The sequence below is a fragment of the Chroicocephalus ridibundus genome, chromosome 7, assembly GCF_963924245.1.
Source record: "Chroicocephalus ridibundus chromosome 7, bChrRid1.1, whole genome shotgun sequence".
NCBI lineage: Eukaryota > Metazoa > Chordata > Aves > Charadriiformes > Laridae > Chroicocephalus > Chroicocephalus ridibundus.
This window is the reverse complement of record NC_086290.1, coordinates 19,853,029-19,872,139: the sequence shown is the minus strand read 5'-3', so window position 1 is coordinate 19,872,139 and position 19,111 is coordinate 19,853,029. Positions and strand designations below refer to the sequence as shown.

At 39.1% G+C, this 19,111-nt stretch overlaps 1 protein-coding gene across 6 annotated transcripts in view; it reads left to right on the top strand.

Annotated features, from left to right (window-relative positions):
• Positions 1 to 498: 498 nt before the first annotated feature.
• Positions 499 to 19,111, top strand: part of KCNH7 (potassium voltage-gated channel subfamily H member 7) — a 239,617-nt gene continuing 221,004 nt past the window's right edge. For 5 of the 6 annotated variants that reach the window (XM_063341902.1, XM_063341904.1, XM_063341900.1 and 2 more), the window contains exons 1-2: positions 499 to 1,348; positions 3,396 to 3,626. In XM_063341902.1, the coding sequence (XP_063197972.1) occupies positions 1,273 to 1,348; positions 3,396 to 3,626 (307 nt within the window). In that variant the 5' untranslated portion in view covers positions 499 to 1,272. Of the gene's footprint in view, positions 1,349 to 1,417; positions 1,462 to 3,395; positions 3,627 to 19,111 lie in introns of those variants that run through there. The other variant, XM_063341905.1, reaches the window with a different exon arrangement.

Here is a 19,111-nt window from a genome sequence, read left to right as displayed (position 1 = left end):
AGCGGGCGGTGCGCCACGGCCCGGCCCCGCGTCCCCGACCCCGGCCCCGGACGGCGGGGCGGAGCCCGGTCCCGGGACGCGGCGCCCGCTCGGTCCCCGCCCCGGGCCGGCCGAGGTCTGCCTGCCGGAGCTCACACACACCCCCCGCCCCCGAGGGCACCCGGCGAGCGCTGCCCGCCGCCCTCTCGGCCCCCGAACGGAGGCTCGCACCTGCCCGCAACCGAGGAGCAGCGCCGGGGAGAGCCCCCCTCCGCCCCCCCCCCCGCGCTTCCTCGGCAGGAGGGGTGCGTGGGACGAGGGGAAGCCCCCGTCTGGGTCACGCTGCGGGAGGAGGGGGCGATCCCTTCCATCGGGGCGGGGAAGGATGCCGAGGGCTCCGGTGGTCCCTTCCCTCCCCGCCCCTCCCATCGCTCAAAATCGACCCCCACTCGCGCCTCCCCCACCCCCACCCCCCGCCCCCCCGACGGGGCGTGTACAAAGCTCCCTCCCTCCCCCGGCCCTGGCAGCGCCTGGGGCTCCCCAGCGGGCCACGCTCGGGGGCCGCGAAAGGGCCGGCGGTGCCGGGAGGGCGGAGAACCTGGGGCGGCCGGAGGTGACGGGTGCGTCCCCCCTCCCCGCCGCCGCCAGCGCTCTCGGTGCCAGCTGCCCCCCTGCAGCCGCAGCGGTGGGGGATGTGGCACGTCGCGGTGCTGCCGGGGTGTAGCTCATTCCTGATGCCGCTGTTTGTCGCTGAGTTTTGAAGAGATTTATTGGCTGGCTCTTGCGAAGCCACGCTTGAGTAATCCGAGCTGCTGCGCGCCGTGGTGAAGCCCGGAGGGGGGGAACGTCACTCCCTCTGGCAGCGGAGCAACATTAGTCTTCCAGCCCTCTAACCATCACTACAGCGTCGGAAACTGCCGGGTCACAGCCATTTGCTTTGGAAAATTGGCGATGTTTGGTGCTAGAGATCGATTACCCTTGTAATCTTCCCCCCCCCTCCTCCTGCTTACCCCACCCCTACCCGCCCCAGACAATAGCGTCCGAGCTCCTGCAGGAAAAAAATATAAAAGAAAGCAAGGAAAGAAAGAAAGAAAAAGAAAGAAACTGGGGGATGGATCTGACTCCGATAGGAAAAGCGTGTATCTAGAAGTGGTGCTAATGGGAAGAGATTTCCGAGCTCCAGAGGACGATGATTTGTCACAAAGGGTAGCTGGCTCGGTGGTTTGGGCTGGAGCCGTGTAGGAGATCCTTGGAGAAGTCATTGTGCACAGAAAACCGAAGACCTGTACAAACATGCCTGTTCGCAGAGGTCATGTGGCACCACAAAATACATTTTTGGGTACAATCATACGAAAATTTGAAGGGCAAAGTAAGTTCTCTCTTTCTATCTATTTTGCTACAGTAGTTTGATTCTGCTTGTGACTAAATGGACAGCAGCTCCAGACTATTTTAAGTTTTTAGCTTGGAAAGAAAACCCCAGAGGTAAGGAGGGGATCCCTGGCAGGAGTAACATTGTTTTTGATGTAGAATACAGATCACCGACTGGAATTATTTGGCTTTTTTTCCCCCGTTCCAAGGAATAGTTTTTATCTTCGACTGTATCCATATTGTACAGCTATAGAAGTTATATCTCTTACCTTCTTCTGAACTGGTGAGATGGCTCTAAAAGCAGAGTGTACAATCTTGCTTCCTGTGCAATGTTTAAAAAAATCAGCTAGATTTATTATTATTGTTGTTGTTGTTATTGTTATTATTAATTGTCTTTTCAAAATAAAGCAGAACAGTCAGACTTTGATTTAGAGGAAACAGATAATATGCAGAACAGTTATTAAAGGGAAGATACTCTCTTACCTTGTTGTCATGACTGCATTTTAATATAGCTGTCAGGTATTTCTGCTTTGTTTATGCAAGCCTAAAATATCGTATCAAACCAGTGCAAATGCATCCTCAGGGAGAGTCTGTGAGATCTTTTCCAATGCAGCAGTTTACTACCTGTCGAGGAGGCTGAAGCTGAAGTGTTTTTCCTGGCTGGAACTCTGGTTTACTGTTAACAGTAAGAAGGAACACTTGATGCTTAAAATGAATTTCATTTAGAAACAGTAGTTTTGATATATGTACATTTATTTAAATATTTAGCATATTTTTAGTGTCAGTGGTGCAAACCCTTACAGCTAACTTCAGTTTATATACTTCATTATACTTAAACCCACGTTACCAATTTAATATTTATATTATTTGAGAAAAAAAATGAAGATGCTGTTTGTAGTCCTAATTTATCTAAATGTTAAGTCATGTTGCTATTCGAGTAGCAGTTTTTATGCAGTAAAGTGTATATATTTTGAAGAGAACAAAGCACTACCTACTAACTAGGCAAGTGGTAGTGAAAATTCAGCATGACTGAAAGACCGTAGAAAAAGCAAGAATGAAATCTATATTTTTCTCTCCAAATACTTCACTGTGTTCAAAGACAGAATATCTTTAAAATTTTCAAGACTTGTACTGCTAACTTGGTGCCACACAAAGTCTTTTATAAAGCAAGGGACCTACTAGTGTGATTAAGTAAGCAGACATTCATGTTATTAACAGTAAATGTATCAAAGCTGCACATTTGTAATTACCATGGGAATCGTGTGTTACAGTGGTAGACAGAAACAAATGAAGTAACAGTTGAAAACTTTTGAACCTTTCTGTCAGGTGAAAGTTTGGGACAGGTGATGGACTGAGGCACAGAACTTCAGCGGACTGTGCAAAATGTTTCCAACACCACAATCTTTGGTTTTCACGTACCTTCATACTCCTTTTTCTGTTTGTGTGTTTGTTTTTTATTTTTACTAAGAGATATTTTCTTTTATAAATATAACTTCTAAGACAATCACAGAGGAAAAAAATTATCATGTTCTTTTCTAGATAATTTTGTTAAAATACTGACTATAAACTTGCTGTCATTAACCTTAATGAAAATCCCTACAGAGTAGGCTGAGCTGGTTGGACCTTATCCCAGGAAGCCCTTCACTTGAGTAAAACCCCCTTCCCGAGGCTCCACTTGCCCACAAAAGAAGCTGCTAAGTTTTCAAGGACTTCCCTGGAGTTAACGGTTGACAGGATGGCAGTTATCACCTGGGTTTCAGTGAAGCTAAAAAAGACAACATTTTGAAGTCAAAAGGAGTTTTGCAAAAGACTTGCATAATCTGGATTTATTTCCTTAAAAGACAACTACCTTCATCTTTAATGTATTCTAAATTTATTGAAGTTTCTTTAAAAGCTATGAATCAAGTTAGCTACATTAAATGACTGAAAATCTGTACATTTCAGGCATCCCAGTGAAAGGAAGGGTTGTTTAGCATCCATCCATGCAATTGACATTTTATGAAATGTTGAAAGAGTACTAAAAAATGCATCACTTTCTTTTATTGCAGATAAAAAATTCATCATTGCTAATGCTAGAGTGCAGAACTGTGCTATCATCTACTGCAATGATGGGTTCTGTGAGATGACCGGGTTCTCCAGGCCAGATGTCATGCAGAAACCTTGCACCTGTGATTTTCTTCATGGGCCAGAGACCAAAAGACATCATATTGCCCAAATTGCTCAAGCACTGCTGGGGTCAGAGGAGAGGAAAGTAGAAGTCACCTATTATCACAAAGATGGTAAAGTCTGTTTTTATTTTCAAGACTTCTTGTGTGTTTGGTTATCAGTTGGTTGGTTAAAGAAGTGGGTATGATCTGCTGGCCAGACCCTTGGCTGGAGCAGTGTTGTCATTTCTCTGAAGTCCAGTGAAGTACACTTATGTATACCAGTAAGGGAATTCGCCATGACAGTAGTGGGTGTATAGAGTATATCAGTGTACGCTGGCTCTAACAGCTGAATGAAGCTAGCAGCGTGTTTGCAACTGTTGAACAAAAGTTCTCCTCTCGGTTGCTTTAAAGCAGATCTAAATCTCCTAAAGTAAACAGCCCTACAACAAAGAACAGATAACAAGCATAGAGGCGACATCCTGTGAGAGTTAATTTTTAGGAACTGTTTCATCTCACAGGGCATAGGAACGGTGTATCAGTTTCAGGGGGCTTAAGGCTGCCTGCCTCATGCAATTGGAACTGTACCTCCATTTAAATGCAGTATTTTACTGGAAAAAGTATAACAAGGTTAAAAGTAGCAAAAATTGGCTTGTCATGAAGAAAGCATTAGCTTATAAAGAAAGTCTTTTTCAGATATGAGATATTGTGAAGTTGGAGTACCTACAACTGAACCATAGTTGTCCTGGAATTATATTGTCCGAGTAGAAATTTTGGGGTGGCTAAACTATGAAGAGTTTCCCTCTTATTCAGTAAAGACTCAATATAAATCAAATATAAATCAAGATAAAAGTCTGTGAAAACTATTGCTGATATAAGGAAGACTGGCTAAAACTGCTGTGCTGATGCTTTTTTTCCTGTTAAGAGCATAAAATGAATAAATGACTGTATTTGCAGATTAAAAAATGCATACACATGAAAACTAATTATGATACATAATAGCTATATGTAAAGTTCGGTTTGGTGTTGTTTTTTTTTTCCTGATTACCCAGGGTTATTTACAGAAACATCCATCTTTCAAACAAATTCAAGCAATGGATAAGTGCGGTGTACCTTATTCTGTCTCTTGTTGTGTACACTCTTGGGAGAAGGAAAAGGAAATTCATATTCAAATGCTGAGCTTAAATTAGTTCTGGAGAAGTGCCAGTGTGTTGTTTGCATCAATTTTAGAATCACATGCAATGGATGGTCTCACATTTTAAAGTCACAGAGTTAAACCCTGTTCTCAATAATTCTGTTGTTATCTCGGAGAGACTTAAGTATTATTTTTAGCTTAGGCTGGTATAATTCAGATAGGACTCGGGCCAGCCATTCTACCCACACTACCAATATTTAAACATATTCTTCTTAGTGCATTTTCAGTAGAGTCCTTTATTCTTAGATCTGGTTTGGTGGTTTGGAGCAGATTTTGGTCAAGATCTGTTGCTGTAGATGTGCCTTGAACGTAGATTTATCAGGAGACCTGATACCGCGTGTCTTTTACCATCTAGCCTGTGTTTGTTTTAACTTGGCGTGTGTTAAAAATAATATTGCAAAAGGAGAATGTCATTGCTAACTTTCACAGCCACCAGCCTGGAGCACTGTTTTGAGATCTGGTCGTTTAAAAGTGCTTCAGTCTCTCAAGATACTAGGAGGGAGGGAAAGGCGCTTGACTGAAATACTGCTTATCTGTCAATTACTGTAAATACATATTTTTCTAAAATGCTGAATTCTAGCATCATGCAACACACCATAGTCTGTTTGAGGCAAACCAAAGTAAAATTGTCTGTAAAAATTGCCGTATCTTTTGTAAATAGTTTTGAATTTTGAAGCACATTGCAAATGAGTTATGGATTATTCAGTGTAAACAATCTTATGCATAAGGGCTCTCAGTAACTTCACTTCTGTGAATAGTTTCTTTACATTACTAGGTTGAAGGTTAAGGAATTTCAAAAGATGCAGACAACAGTTCTAGACAAATTTGAGTTGAATTCCTCAAAATTTTACCGGTCGAAATGTGAACAGGACTTACCATGTGCATTATATGCACTGCTAAATTTAAACAAATACAGGTGAATTACTTTGAATTGTAAATATAATTTAAAATATCAAGTCACTGATTACAGGCAAAAATCAACAAAATACAAGATAGGTCTGACACTCAAATGCGTAAATGTCTGACAGCTTGATCATTTGGATATGCAGACTTTTTTGTTCCATTACACATAATGTTCAATTTCTTTACAAAAATATTATAAAAAGATCTGAAGTTTGTGTGGTATCATAATGTTGAAACTACCTATATGATGGATATAATAAATGTCAGTAAACATATAGTTATTCAAAATTACTGAAAAGATATACTTCACTTCTTCACTTACTTCACTTTTTCAAATTTACCAATTTGTTTTTGCAATATATAGGGTAGTATATATATAAAGACTTTATATAACATACTCTGTATGTTATAACAATATACAGAATGGCGATACCTAACAAGGACTTCCTCCAGGTTCTGAAGCAAAATTAATTTAAAGAATTTGCTAAAAATCTGAGAGTTTAGTGCCTGGTTAGTTGTTAATTTTGTACTGTGTGCTCTGAGTGCACATGAGAGTATTTTAAGAGGGCAATGCCAGCACAGTTAGAAATGTAGTTTTCTCCAGGAAGTAACCCAAGTTACTCCAATGAACTACCCACTGCTTGAAAGTTTGATTTGACATTTTATTTCATAGCCACCCATTGTATAATATTTAACGTAGTACTAAGCATACAGAGGAGGAAGACAGCTCATGAAGGTGTGAATCACTTGAGGTTCCACCGACAGGAGTTTCTGAAGACCATATTACAGAGTCCTGAATAAATGCCCAGTGAATTGTAAATAAAACCTTATTCCGCATCACACTATTATTTACTCTATGTAAGCCATTGATTAAAATTATTTTAATATTTCAAAGTAAAGCAAATGTCAGTGGGATCATATATCCCCTCACTTATAAAGCTAATCTGTCATCAGAAGTCCAGCAATGCAGATATCAGAAAGGGAACGGCTCTATAACTAATGCTTTCTCTTTTTAACAAATACCACCTCACATAAAATGTCACAGCTTTAAAGTTTAACTTAAAAGGAAATTCTTGCACTAGAAAAATGGTATCGCATACGTACTGGGAATTAGGATTCTGATGTTCTCTAGTGGTCTATAGTCTACTTTCCTAGATGAAAGAAAGTGCAAGGTTTTGAGTTTTAAACATCTTGATGATGCAAGACCGAAGGCTGCTGTTTGTTCACTGCTTTAATCTTTAGGCCAGATCACACGCTTGAAGAAAAAGGGACAGAAGGATGGGGGAAAAATTGTAGCAGGGTGATTTTCAGAAAATGGCAGTTGCTTGAATCTACAGTGCTTTAAACGCGGCAGACAGAAGATAGAGTGGACAAAGGAGAATGCGAATTCAATGTATTATCATTTTATAAATGTTTTACCTAGACTGGGCGTGTTTCCCTTTCCACTGCGCAGTGCGGGGAGGGTGCAGAGGAGAGGGGGAGAATACTTGTGGTAGCTTTGTGTAATTGTTGAAGATAGATAGCGTAGAGGCGGGATGTCAGCATTACTTAGGCACCCAGCAGGTCCTGCCCCAACCACACCAGTGCCCTGCCTTCACAGAAGTTTTTATCATGTGCAGCTAAAAGCCTTACTAGCTCCTCTTGCAGTATTTGTATCAGAATAAGATTGTTAATATAGCCTACATTTGGGTTTAATTTCTCCTGATTCCTTTTTCCTTTTAGAAGGGTATTTACACAATCCAGGCAAAGTTCTAGTCCTCTGTCCTGTTAGAGTAGTGCCACAGTAGGTGATTGCACAGTTATCAAAAGAATTAATTGCCAGTGAGAAAAATGGTTAATGGAAACAGATGGACACCAGAACTAAGGGTCCAAATCTATAGGTTCTCATCACACAAGAAGCTCCACAAATGCCACTGGATGTACTCATGCAATTAAAGACTTGGTACATTTAATTTTTAATGTAAACATCCGTTTTTACAAAGAACAATAGATAAATACAGAGAAATCACAAGAACTATTATTTTGAAACAGATTTAGTTGAAAGTCTTGCCCATTAGGCATTAACATCTGCTTAATTCAAATTATACTCTGATATCAAAGTAGCCGTATAGCACATTCCTCACTATCTCACAACTTCATTTTCACAAACCATGCAGCTATACGATCGGTATTATAGTTGAAGGTAAAATACTGTTTATACAGAATATCAATTCTTATTTTAATAAAGTTATTTGTGGTGAAAATATTTGACAGCTCTTCCTTTGAGGACTCCATTTTGCAGTTTAAGTCATTATTGCATAAATCATTCTTGACAGCTGTAAAATATTGCTTGAGGTGGTAAAGCTGTAAAGCTTTTGACATAAAAAGTATAATTATTTTGGGGTTGAGAATGGATACATGATAATCAGAAAGGGTTGTATCACACTGAATGCTTTTTTACTTCTTACTCTAGGCTTTGTGGACAACAGTGGGCTGTATCTAAGCTTACAGAGTACCTTTTAAAGGGAGGTAAGGAGATCATTTAGGCTCACATCAGATACTCTAGGGTAAGAAGCACTACAGAAGAGTATAGGTTTGAGCAAAGATAAAATTAAGCAATTATTATCAGAGTGTTTACAAACCTCATAAATTATTTGCCACTTACCCCGTTTGAAAAATGTAATTTGCTACATTTGACTGCAAATTAAACATACTTGTATTTTCAAAACACATTAAGATTCCAAACTAATATTTTTAAGGCCTGTTAAGCTCTTTTTTGAGGATAAGAATATAAAACAAAGTGCAATCATACTGACAAACTAAAGTGGAAATGGTATTAAGTATTCTAAAATAGAAAGATCAGGACTTCATTTAGAAGGTCATCATCTAGGCTTCAGCCAGCATTGGCGTTGTATCGCCTGTTTGTGTTCTGTGGAGGCTGTGAACCTACCAATCAATTAAAAATACAACTGAGAAGAAAGACCCTTGCATATATGTCAAGTCCCTTCAGATTAGTTCTAACATGAGGGTCAGCAAGTGCGGTTTGGACTGTAGATTCAATGCCTTAACCAGAGCTGATGAGAAAGGTCACTGGCTAATACCCTGTTCTTTTATGAGTTCTTGGTTAAGAAATACTACCTGACTGCATTTCGATAAAAAAATTGTTACCCCCCCAACAAAATGCTGTCCAAAAAACCTGTCTTAGTGCAATTTTTTTCCAAACATCCTTAAAAAAACCCACCTGGATCGAATCCAGAATGTTACTGAAGGTGTCGAACTATTGGAAATGGACAACCTTTTCTTATGTCTCTAGTGTAATGTTGCTACCTTAGGTTTTAATACTTGTTCTAAGAGACAAGACTGTCTTTTGTCCCATTCAGTATTGCTATTTTTGCAGCAGGGAGCACCATTAGCAGCGAGCTGATACCCCAGTGATCAGAATATCTCATTTACCCATCCCCATTCAGTTATGGCTCCTGTGCCTGCCCAGAAGTGTGGGTCACTTCTTATTCACCTTTCGCATGGGATACCTAATGATTATGATAAAGCAGCTCTCAGATATACTAAGTAGGCTTATTTATGGGCCAATTTCAACCATATTTTTCAGTCCCTTGGCTTTCCAGTATATTCTTTTTTTCTTCTCAGATCAAGATGAATTTATTTTCAAGAAGAAGGAGGATTTTACAGAAGATCATGTTTTCCCTGTCATGTATTCCTGCTAATGAGAGACAGTATCTGAATAAAAAGGAATAAAAATTAAATTGCCTTTAAAATTATTACCTCTGTCAGTGTTTAGGGTCAGAAAGATATGATTAGATATAGCAAATTTTAACAAATAATGAAGAATACAACTGCTATTATTATAGCTACTGCATCTTTAACAAAAAAAAAAAATCTTACACAGTTTGGAAAAATACCTTCTGACAGTTTTAAGTTCCTCCATGGCAGAAATAAAAAACCTGTAGGCTAGTGGATCAGGAGGAGTCTTTCATTTCAGTTCAGTGTCCAGAGGGAGCTCTTCTGCCACTGGACTTCCATAGTGCAGTTTTACAGCAGGATTCAGAATGTTACAGGGTCAACTTACACTAATTAAGGGACCCAAATTTCCCTTGCTTGAGATACAAAGAATCAATGATTGCTGACTTTCAAAAAGAGAGTCCTACAGTGGTAAGAAAAGTGTCACATTCTGGAGTCAAACGGCACTAGAAGGTTATGATAAGATACACATACTCAAAGTGTTTCTAAGCTGTTTAGAATGATAATATCCTATGGAGAAGAGTTTCATCTTTTAGTTAGTCATTGCCTGACAAAGTTTTTTATCTGCTTTGAATATGCTCCTTTCAATTTTAGTGAAAGCTATTTTGGGTTTGGGTTAGGAGATAAAAGGAGCAGAAGCTGTTAGTCTATTTTTTGTTGTGGTTTCACATGATTTTTTGTGTCTTCTTTCCATCTTCAGCGTGCATCCTTTTTAATTTTACACTCTGATAAGAGAGTTATTCCATACTCCTGATTTGCCTTACCAAGCGCTTCTTTCTCTTCTCCATCGAATTGGCCCATACATCAAAAAGAGATGCAGAGAGCAAATCAGACACCAGACCTTGCAATAGGAATGGTAGAAGAGCAGCTGCTTTTCTAATAGCGGCTGTATGCATATTTGGTGTTACACACACTTCAGAACATCACACTTCAAATAGTACCGATGTTGACATCGGTGCTGTTCTCTCTGGTTTGAAGCAATGGGAAGAGAATAATGGTGTGAATTAGATTTTATCTTAGTGGTTTCAAATCCAGTTTTCAAGTGTTCCCTACATATTTGACTTAGTGTATGACTCAATCTGTGTGCTAGACGGTCCATATTCTTCCCAGCTAAGTATGGAAAAAGCTTAATCGAGCAGTATAGGATTCAGAGTTGCAAGACCAAGCTGACTATGGAAATTGCTAACTCACTCTGGAAACCGCCTATCTCAAAAGCAATCGGAACTGTAGCTGTGAACCTAGATCTAGGCAGAGCAGGTGCATGACAATGACAGTGGGGTAACGTGGCTCTATAGTTACAGCTGGTTTCACACAGACTACATCTCTGAAAGTTCACATCTCTGAGGTCAAAAATATTGGTGTTACGGTTTTGTATATCTTGAACTTTTTAGCCTAGTACACTGGTTTTGGTTTAAAGGAAATAACATACATATTTGAATTATTTCTTAGAAATTAATTTAAAATTTCATTTGGAAAGCAGAATTACAGCCAGAACTAGTCACAAAATGCCTTTTCACCTCCAGCATTTCCATAGATACCCCGTTTTAAGCTCCCTCACCAACTTCCTGGTTGTTTGTTTGCCTTTTTGTTTCTATTTTTCTTAATTCTTTACTTCTGTCATCACAGTGAAATCTCATCAGTAAAGATAACCACAAAGGATACCAAAATTCAATCTGAAAAAAAGTTGAAGCAAGCAGTATAAAGTGGAGGTCCTGTTGTCTTTTTCTGTTCCATTAGCCAGCCTCTAATTAAAGATCTCCTTATGCCTAGTTTTGATAACACCCTCGAATATAGCTCTGAAGTTTTATCCACAAAAAGAACATATTACAGTTTCATTGTTAGCAAAGAGCCATCATATCACCAAAACCTAAAGATGGTGTTTAAATGTCAAGATTATTAACTCTTTCATTGCTGATACTTGAGTAGAAATGACCAGAAGCTTAGGCCAGAAATCATGGCTGCCTTCAGTACTTCCCTCCTGCTGAAATTTCTTGCTTTCCTGTCCTTGTTCCTCTGTAGTGCCATAGTCAATAAAAATCCTTTCTATTACATTTTGCCATGGCCTCATTTAAATCCTTGATTTGCCACGTAAGACTCCAGTGGAAACCAGAAAGCCTTGCCTAAATGGTCAGTTCAGTTCAGAGAAACACAACAAGACTTTACTTCAAATGCCAGGAAATTAGAATTTATCATAATACCAAAATACACTGATCCTTGATAGGGTGAAGTTATGAAATGTTGGCCTCTTTTGAGCAAATGTATGTGACTATATTGTAGCTGATTGTTTCTGCTCCCAGAAACATTCCTGAAGGCCGGAGAATAAGATAACAATACGTACAGATAACAGCACTTGGCTCGTGCACCCACAACTTTCACAGAATTAGTGTGCAGAGTTTAATTTTTTTTGCAACACTAAAAATCCTGATCTTTAGGTATTAGAGCACTGCTGGTAGAGACATATTATGCCATTACTAACTAGTATTAGCTGAATCTTGAGTTGCTACATACCAAGACAACAAGTTGTGAAACAAACATGCAAAACATACACAAAACCTTCCTCCGTTTTAATCCAGAGGGTAGACGGGCGGAGATGACTTCAGAACAAGGGCAGATGTACATTAAGGGTTTTGCCTTTGTCTTATACCTAAACTGCTTGAAAAACAGTTAATCATCATGTAAATATGTTTCGTCACTAACACACATGTTCTAAAGCACTTATTCCCAGCTGTTCTCAGACTTTGGAGTCTATGCCCTTTTGAGATTGTTTATTTCTTAGAGCATTCTCTGCTGATTTTCATTCAAATCAATGCAAGTGGATCTCTGAAAATAGCTTGCAAATTTCATTCTTTCAAAACTCATTTGTGCCAATCTGCTTTACTCCTTCCTCTCTGGAAAAAATGCCAGATAATCTCATTAGTATTTTGCATGTTTATGGCTGTTGTACAAGAAAGCATTTCTTTTTATACTTTCAAAAAAGCCTGAAACTCATTAGTCCATAAATCCTATTGTCATGGTATTTAAGGTAAAATACTGTTGCAGTTCTGTCTACTGGCTTGAAAAATGGCTTTCAATTCACAAATGGGAAAGAAAGAAAGAAAACCTAAAGTCCATGTCATTTTAAATAATGATAATAAAAGAAAGGAAAATGTGTTCCTTTTTTTCCATCATAAGTGCCCAGCATTATTTTTGCATGATAAAATATACCAGGAATCAATTTAACACCAAAGTCCATCCAACAGAAAAGACAACACTTCCCAAAAGGACTATTTCTGGAGTCATGGACAACATACTATATTATGTGAGAGAATAACAGCCCTCAAGTACAAAAGCAGGTATCTATAAATCAATATCGGAGCCTTCTCTGAGGATTAATGGAGCGGCTCATGAACTGGTGTGAAAGACAGCCTACGTATAATGTCAGTCCGTGCTGTTCCACAGTTCAGAGCATCCTTAGCGCTTCTGTAAGTTATACTGATTGCTTATGGCAACAAGAATATGAGGTGGCACAGAAGCGGCTTTAGTGTTTCACGCACAGTTTCAAAGAAAAGTTTTGTAGAGGGATAAAGCAGAGTTTGAGTACTGTTTGTGGGTGATGACAAAACTAATAAAGACATTGTTTCTCTTTATCCTAAAACTTGCAAACCAATTCTCTCGTGTCAGGAGTAGAACTGGGGTCTAAGGGGTTGCTCCCAAATGCTGAAGAAGTTAATTAAAACTACTAACTGCTACTGCGGCTACAAGCAGAGCTACTGTCTGATATGTGTGATGTCTGTAGATCAGGTGCCAGGTGCAGGTGGCATCTCTCTTCTCTGGTTACTGTTTATTTAAAGAGAGGAAAAGAGGAAGGAATAATACGTGGTACGCAGACAACTCTTCTTCCTAGCTGACAGGTATGCAATTCTATTTTATGAAAACAACTACACAAACCAAGAGCGTTACAGTTGAGGGAGCTTTTCAATAGACCATGCAGGTCTATTTACATTCATTTCTGGTTGTCTTTTGACCTCATTTATAAAAAAAACAGATCCTGCAGCAGCAGAATTGCCAGTAGCGTCACTGTCTCTGCAGAACTCAGCATATGCAAAACATAATCATTAACTTGATAAATACATTCTGTGTGGCTGCTTGTATTTCAAACATGATTTCTCGCACATTTGTATATGCAAAAGCATTTGTCCCTGCTTCACAAGAACTGAGTGAATTATTTCCCCTTTAAGTAGTATTTTGGTCTTAATCCTTTTTCTTTCACCTTGGGATCCTTTTCCTGTAAATAAAAAAAGTTGTAAATAAAGCACTTTATTTCCACTTTCTGAGGAATTTTAGAAAATATATCAACTGCTTTTTGAAATGATGGAGAAACAATTCTACATGTTTAACCTTGATTGTTCCCTGTAAAGTAGATTATCCAAACTTTTTTTTTGCCCCCTCGGGGCCACAGGCACTAAAACATCAGAAATAACTGAAGTACCATAGTTACGAAGATCACACTGAGATTCAATTACTCCAAGGGAAATGACTGACATGAACTTTTATATGTCAGAGCAAATTTTGGACTAGATTTTCAGTTGTATGTATTGTGTCATACGTATATAAAATATGAAAGGGCATTTAACAACTTTTTGTTGTTAACAACTGCTTTGAGGTTGCCAAAATTACCTCCTACCCCATCATAGAATACAAACTGATACTCTATAGTTCACAACAGTTTTACTGATAACACATTATTCTTATTAAATACATTCAATCACAAGTCTGAACTGAGCGGCAAATTAAAGTGACCCCTTATGAGCTGATTGACTAATGCAGTGAGTCTCTTACCTTGAAAGACAGATTATTCTTGAAAAGCTCACAGTTCCAAACCATCGTTGTCTACTGTGTTTTCGCACTGTCCTCCTCTCTTTTCTGAGAGAGTACACCAAGATTGCATTGTAATGTTTCCCAGTATAGACAAGAGCACTGTGTATGTATAAATAAATGCCTCAAAAAAACCCAATGCCAACATGTTCAAGTCCCAAACATGGATAACAGAGTGAGAACATGAAGTTCTATTTAATGGAATAGTTCTGTAAAACAATCTCTAATAGGAATTGCACTGAATAGGAATTATTTTTAAATGAGTATCTCGGATCACAGGCCAGGTCCAAGAAAAGAGACACCCTAGAATGTTGTTGTGTACATGTCTCTGTCCTGTCTGTAATAAAAGGTAATTTCTAGAGAAACGACCTCTTGTGTTAGAGAGGGTACACGCTGTAATGATCCTCAAGTGCTAGAATAAAGTTAGAGACAACTGGGGTTATTCTGAACAGCAGAAGAGGCCAAACTGTTTCCTTCTCTTGCCCCAGGGTTAAAGAAGTTCAGCCCTCAGGGTTTCCAAGTTTGATACAGAAAATAGAACTACCAAATAAATGACAAAGAAAAAAATATAGGAGATGCAGTTAAGAAAGTTCAGTGGCTGCTAAGCTCACACTTTTTCCAAACAGAAAACACTTATCATTTGCAAGTCTCACATTGGACTTTGTTGTGATAGTTGTAGCACTTATTCGGGAGAACCATGAATCAGTCATACAGAGCCAATGCATCATTCTTAAACCACATCGGTATTTTACAAGGAAGCAAAACTATATCTTATCTGACCATTATTTGTCTTTAACTGGTGCTGCAGGTATCATATAATGAATGAGGCCTTATTTCTTCCCCAAAACAAAAAACTCCCACTCTCCAAACATTCAATTAACTGAAATTTCATCAGACTCTAGTTTGATTTAGTTTTTTGGGTGTGTATAATGGAGTCTGTTCTCCATGATCCTGAATATTTGTGAGTTACATAAACTTACCAATGGGAAAATGGACGTTTCTGCAGGATATAGGACATCTGTTCAGATTCAACTAGCTCATCTCTAAACTTGATATATTAACCAGGGATATTCTCATAACATAGTTTAGATTGTAACTTTTTTCTCTCTTGGATTTCACCCTTTGTTTGTATCTTGTTTTTTAGAAACGGGCACAATCTGTATAACAAGTAATGCTTTGTTTCACATGGGAATCTTTAAATAGCAATCCCTCAGCCGTGTTTGCTTTCGGAAAGCATTCTGTTAGCATGGCACATATTCTAACTAATATATAACATTTTACCATTCCCGCATAGAAAGAAGTACTTTTGTTAGATTGGTCTTTTATAGCCATCATATTTTCATAGAATCAAGAAGAATTTATGTCAGGAGGAGACTCAGGAGGTCAGCCAGTCCAGCCTCATGCTGAAAGCAGGAGCAACACAGAATTCAGGCTAGGTTGCTTAGGGCTTAGTCCAGTTGGGTGCCTGGATGGAGACCACATAGCTTCTCTGGGCAACCTGTTCTAGTGCACAGTTTCTCTCATGTTGAAACTTGTTTCTACTTATACCATGTATAAAACCACCCACATTTAATTTAAAGCATTGTCTATCATTCTCCTACCACACACCTCAATAAAGAACCTGCCTCTAACTCCTGGTAGTTTCCTCATAACTACTGAAAGGCTGTTATTACATCCCTCAAAGCTGTCTCTTCTCTAGGCTCCTGGCCAAGGCCAGTTTCCTCAACCTCTTCTCAAAGGACATGTGCTCTAAGTCTATATCCATCTTGGTGGCTTCTGCTGGCCTCACTCAAGTTTATCAACATCTTTCTTGTACTAGGGGTCCAAAGCTGGATGCACTATTCCAGGTGTGACCTAATGAGCACTGAGGAAAGGGGAAGTATCACTTTTCTCAAGCTACTGGCTATGCTCCTGATGATACAACCCAGTATGCTTTATCCTGGACACAGTTGGACTCAAATTTCTCAAGAGATCCCTGACTGAATCCTTGTCCACTGCCTTGAACCTTGTCTGCCTTGAACCCTGTCTCAAGATTCAAATGTCTCCCAGACTGAGGCAGTGAGAGTATAGAGTACCTCAGCTTTATCTGCATCCACTGTCGCTAAATCACCCTCCCCACTCAGCAGCAGGCTCGCGTTATACTTGTTCATTCTTTTACTGCTAACATAGCTAGCAACAGAAGCTCTTCTTGTGACCCTTGATATCCCTAGAGTTTCAAGTCTAGCTCAGCTTTTGCTTTCTTAAGAGCATTCCACCATTCCTGGGCAGTTTTTCTGTATTCCCCCTTTGTAGCCTGCCCTTGCTCCTACTTCCTTTATATGTCTTTGGTTTTGGTTTGTTTGGGGTTTTTTTGCACTGGAGCTCAGTCATGAGCTCCCCACTGAGCCACCTGATATTTTGATACATCTACTTGTTTTTCTGAGTATTTGGATGGACTGCTGTTGTGCTTGAGGGAGGGTGTTTAAGCTATACCCTCCGGAAAGTTTGAAGAACTAATGAGCTAGTTATCATATTTTTTCTTACTTTTTTTCTTAATTCAGTAGCCCATATGTTGGTATTTTACATATCTTTTGTTACAGTAGTTGGCATTCTGTACTACTTTTATAGCTTCCTCTTCCTTGAGTGTTCAGTATTATGTCAAGTTTTACACATGAAGTTTTACGTAACTTAGGTACACTTATACGTGCATCAGGAAATCCTGTCTACATTGTACATGAATGGTGGTTGAAATTGCAACCTAGATATTGTTTGCCAGAAGATCTTTTCCAAACATCGTTACTGATGTGCTACATGGTATAAATTCCATGTTGCTACTCATTTTATCACGAGGGACTAGATGCTCAGTGTTTTCCTGTATTGGAGGCCAATCTGCCTGGCCTGTTAGGCATCTGCCTGGTTTTCCTTGGGAGATTTTGTATACAAACGTGTTTGAGTTAAGAAGGAAACAGACATTCTGATGCTTATTTTGCCATGGATCAGTCAGGATGCCACAGTCATCCAAACAGTTTAATGCTAAAGATAATTGCAATGGAGTTGTTCTTGTAAGTTTTAGAAGCAGTTAATCAATTGTCTTATACTGGGAGATAAATGCAACTGCAACTGGCAAATAAATGCATCTGCCAATGGCAAACAACTAGGGCATCCTCGGCACACATTATTCAGCACTTAATTCCCATCATTAAAGATGTGCAGAAAACAGATCTTTCAGGAGAGAAGTATTTTTCACATCGTGTGGAATTCTTGTAGTGACTTTCAGTAGTGAGGTAACCTCATTGAAACACCATCTCATCTCATAAGAAGAAGTTTGCTGCTAACTTTTCCTTATATAGGTCATGGCAAAAGACAGCACTTGCTTCTCCATTTCTTTTTTGACACTTTTTATTTCATATTTTCTTCAAGAAATGATAGATAACGGTGATTTGTCCTATGTGCACTCTTCCAGATTAGTAACTGGGGGAGATAGAAATCTGCTGTTTCCTTCAAGGGTTAATACTGCCCTTTTCCTTTAGGCCAATGCCAACTGCCCTTCCCCTGCCCCACCAAACAATCGATATGGAAGTGTGCTAAATACCTCCTGACAGGAGCTCAGCACATCTTTGCTCAGCACCCTGCTGGAGCTGGCCCCTAACACGTGGAGCATAACGTGTCAGCAGCAGAGCACTGGGAATCCTGCAGCTTTTGAGGTACTGCAGTGACGTCACATCCATGGTTCTAAGCAGTGCCCCTTCAAATACCCATCATTTAGGGATGTGATTCCATCTGAGGATATTAAAAAAGATAACGGAGACATCACCTCACCGGTTTAAGTCTCCCCACTTGGGTGGCCTGACAGGCTATTCAGATCTGTAACCCATTCCATGTTTTTGTTCAGTTCTTTATATATATAGACGAGGACTGTTAAACAAACACAATGTGACAGTTAAAGCATATTTAATGAATATTATTAATGATGAGTTCAGCTGCTGTTTGAAGGTGTTGATAAGCTTCATTAAATATACTTCCACTAACTAAAACAGTACTGATGATATTTTTAATTTTATTATAAAAATATTTTTTCTCCCTACTGCGTGCATATTTGACACTTACAAATCTGTTTGTTTCATGCTGGATTTTATTTTAATCATTCTAATGTGATGTTAAAAATTCATCGATAAAACCTGCTTTACTGTCTAAAAGAAACTGTCTTTTACTGTCTTCCCATGCGACAGATAAAAGTATCTTGGGGGGTGTACCAATGCTGGTTGCCCCTACAATCAATTAATTTGATGATGCAGAAGAGAACATATCCAGCATCTGCATTACAACATAGTATTATGTAAGGATTTCTGATTTGGTAATTTTTTTTATTTCAACTCAGATGCAAAGCCATTCCTACTTCTACAGTAGCCAATGAGAAATTCACACATTGTCAGTATAATTGCAATCATTTCTGCATGTACCAGATATAGTCTAATATCCAGGGTAGCTACTCGTATGTGCTTCATTTCTACATAGGGTTAATTCAGTGTGCATAGCACTGTGACGTATGTCTTATTTTTAATTTAAAGGAATGAAAATATACAAGTCATTTCGCATTCTTGGACTGGACCAAATTGTCATTGTCAGATTGCCCGTTAATAACCAATTGCAAATGTTGACTTGTTTTTGTCAAGGAGAACAGTTAAAGATACTTGGCCCTACAAGGCTCGTGTAAAGTCAGAATGTGACCAAGAGCCAAAAGGATGGCTTTTCTAAGCCTTGTTTCTGATACTGTGCTTTGCAGAGGAATACAGTTAACTTTATAAACAGGTATTACAAAACAACTTACCCTTATGACTAACATAGCTTCAGAAATGTTTACTTCCCAGTTATTTATGGTCTTTATCTAAAACAAAAGAAATGTAAACCCAACCTCCCAAACATCCCAAACCAAGTAGGTTTCATTTCTAAGAAG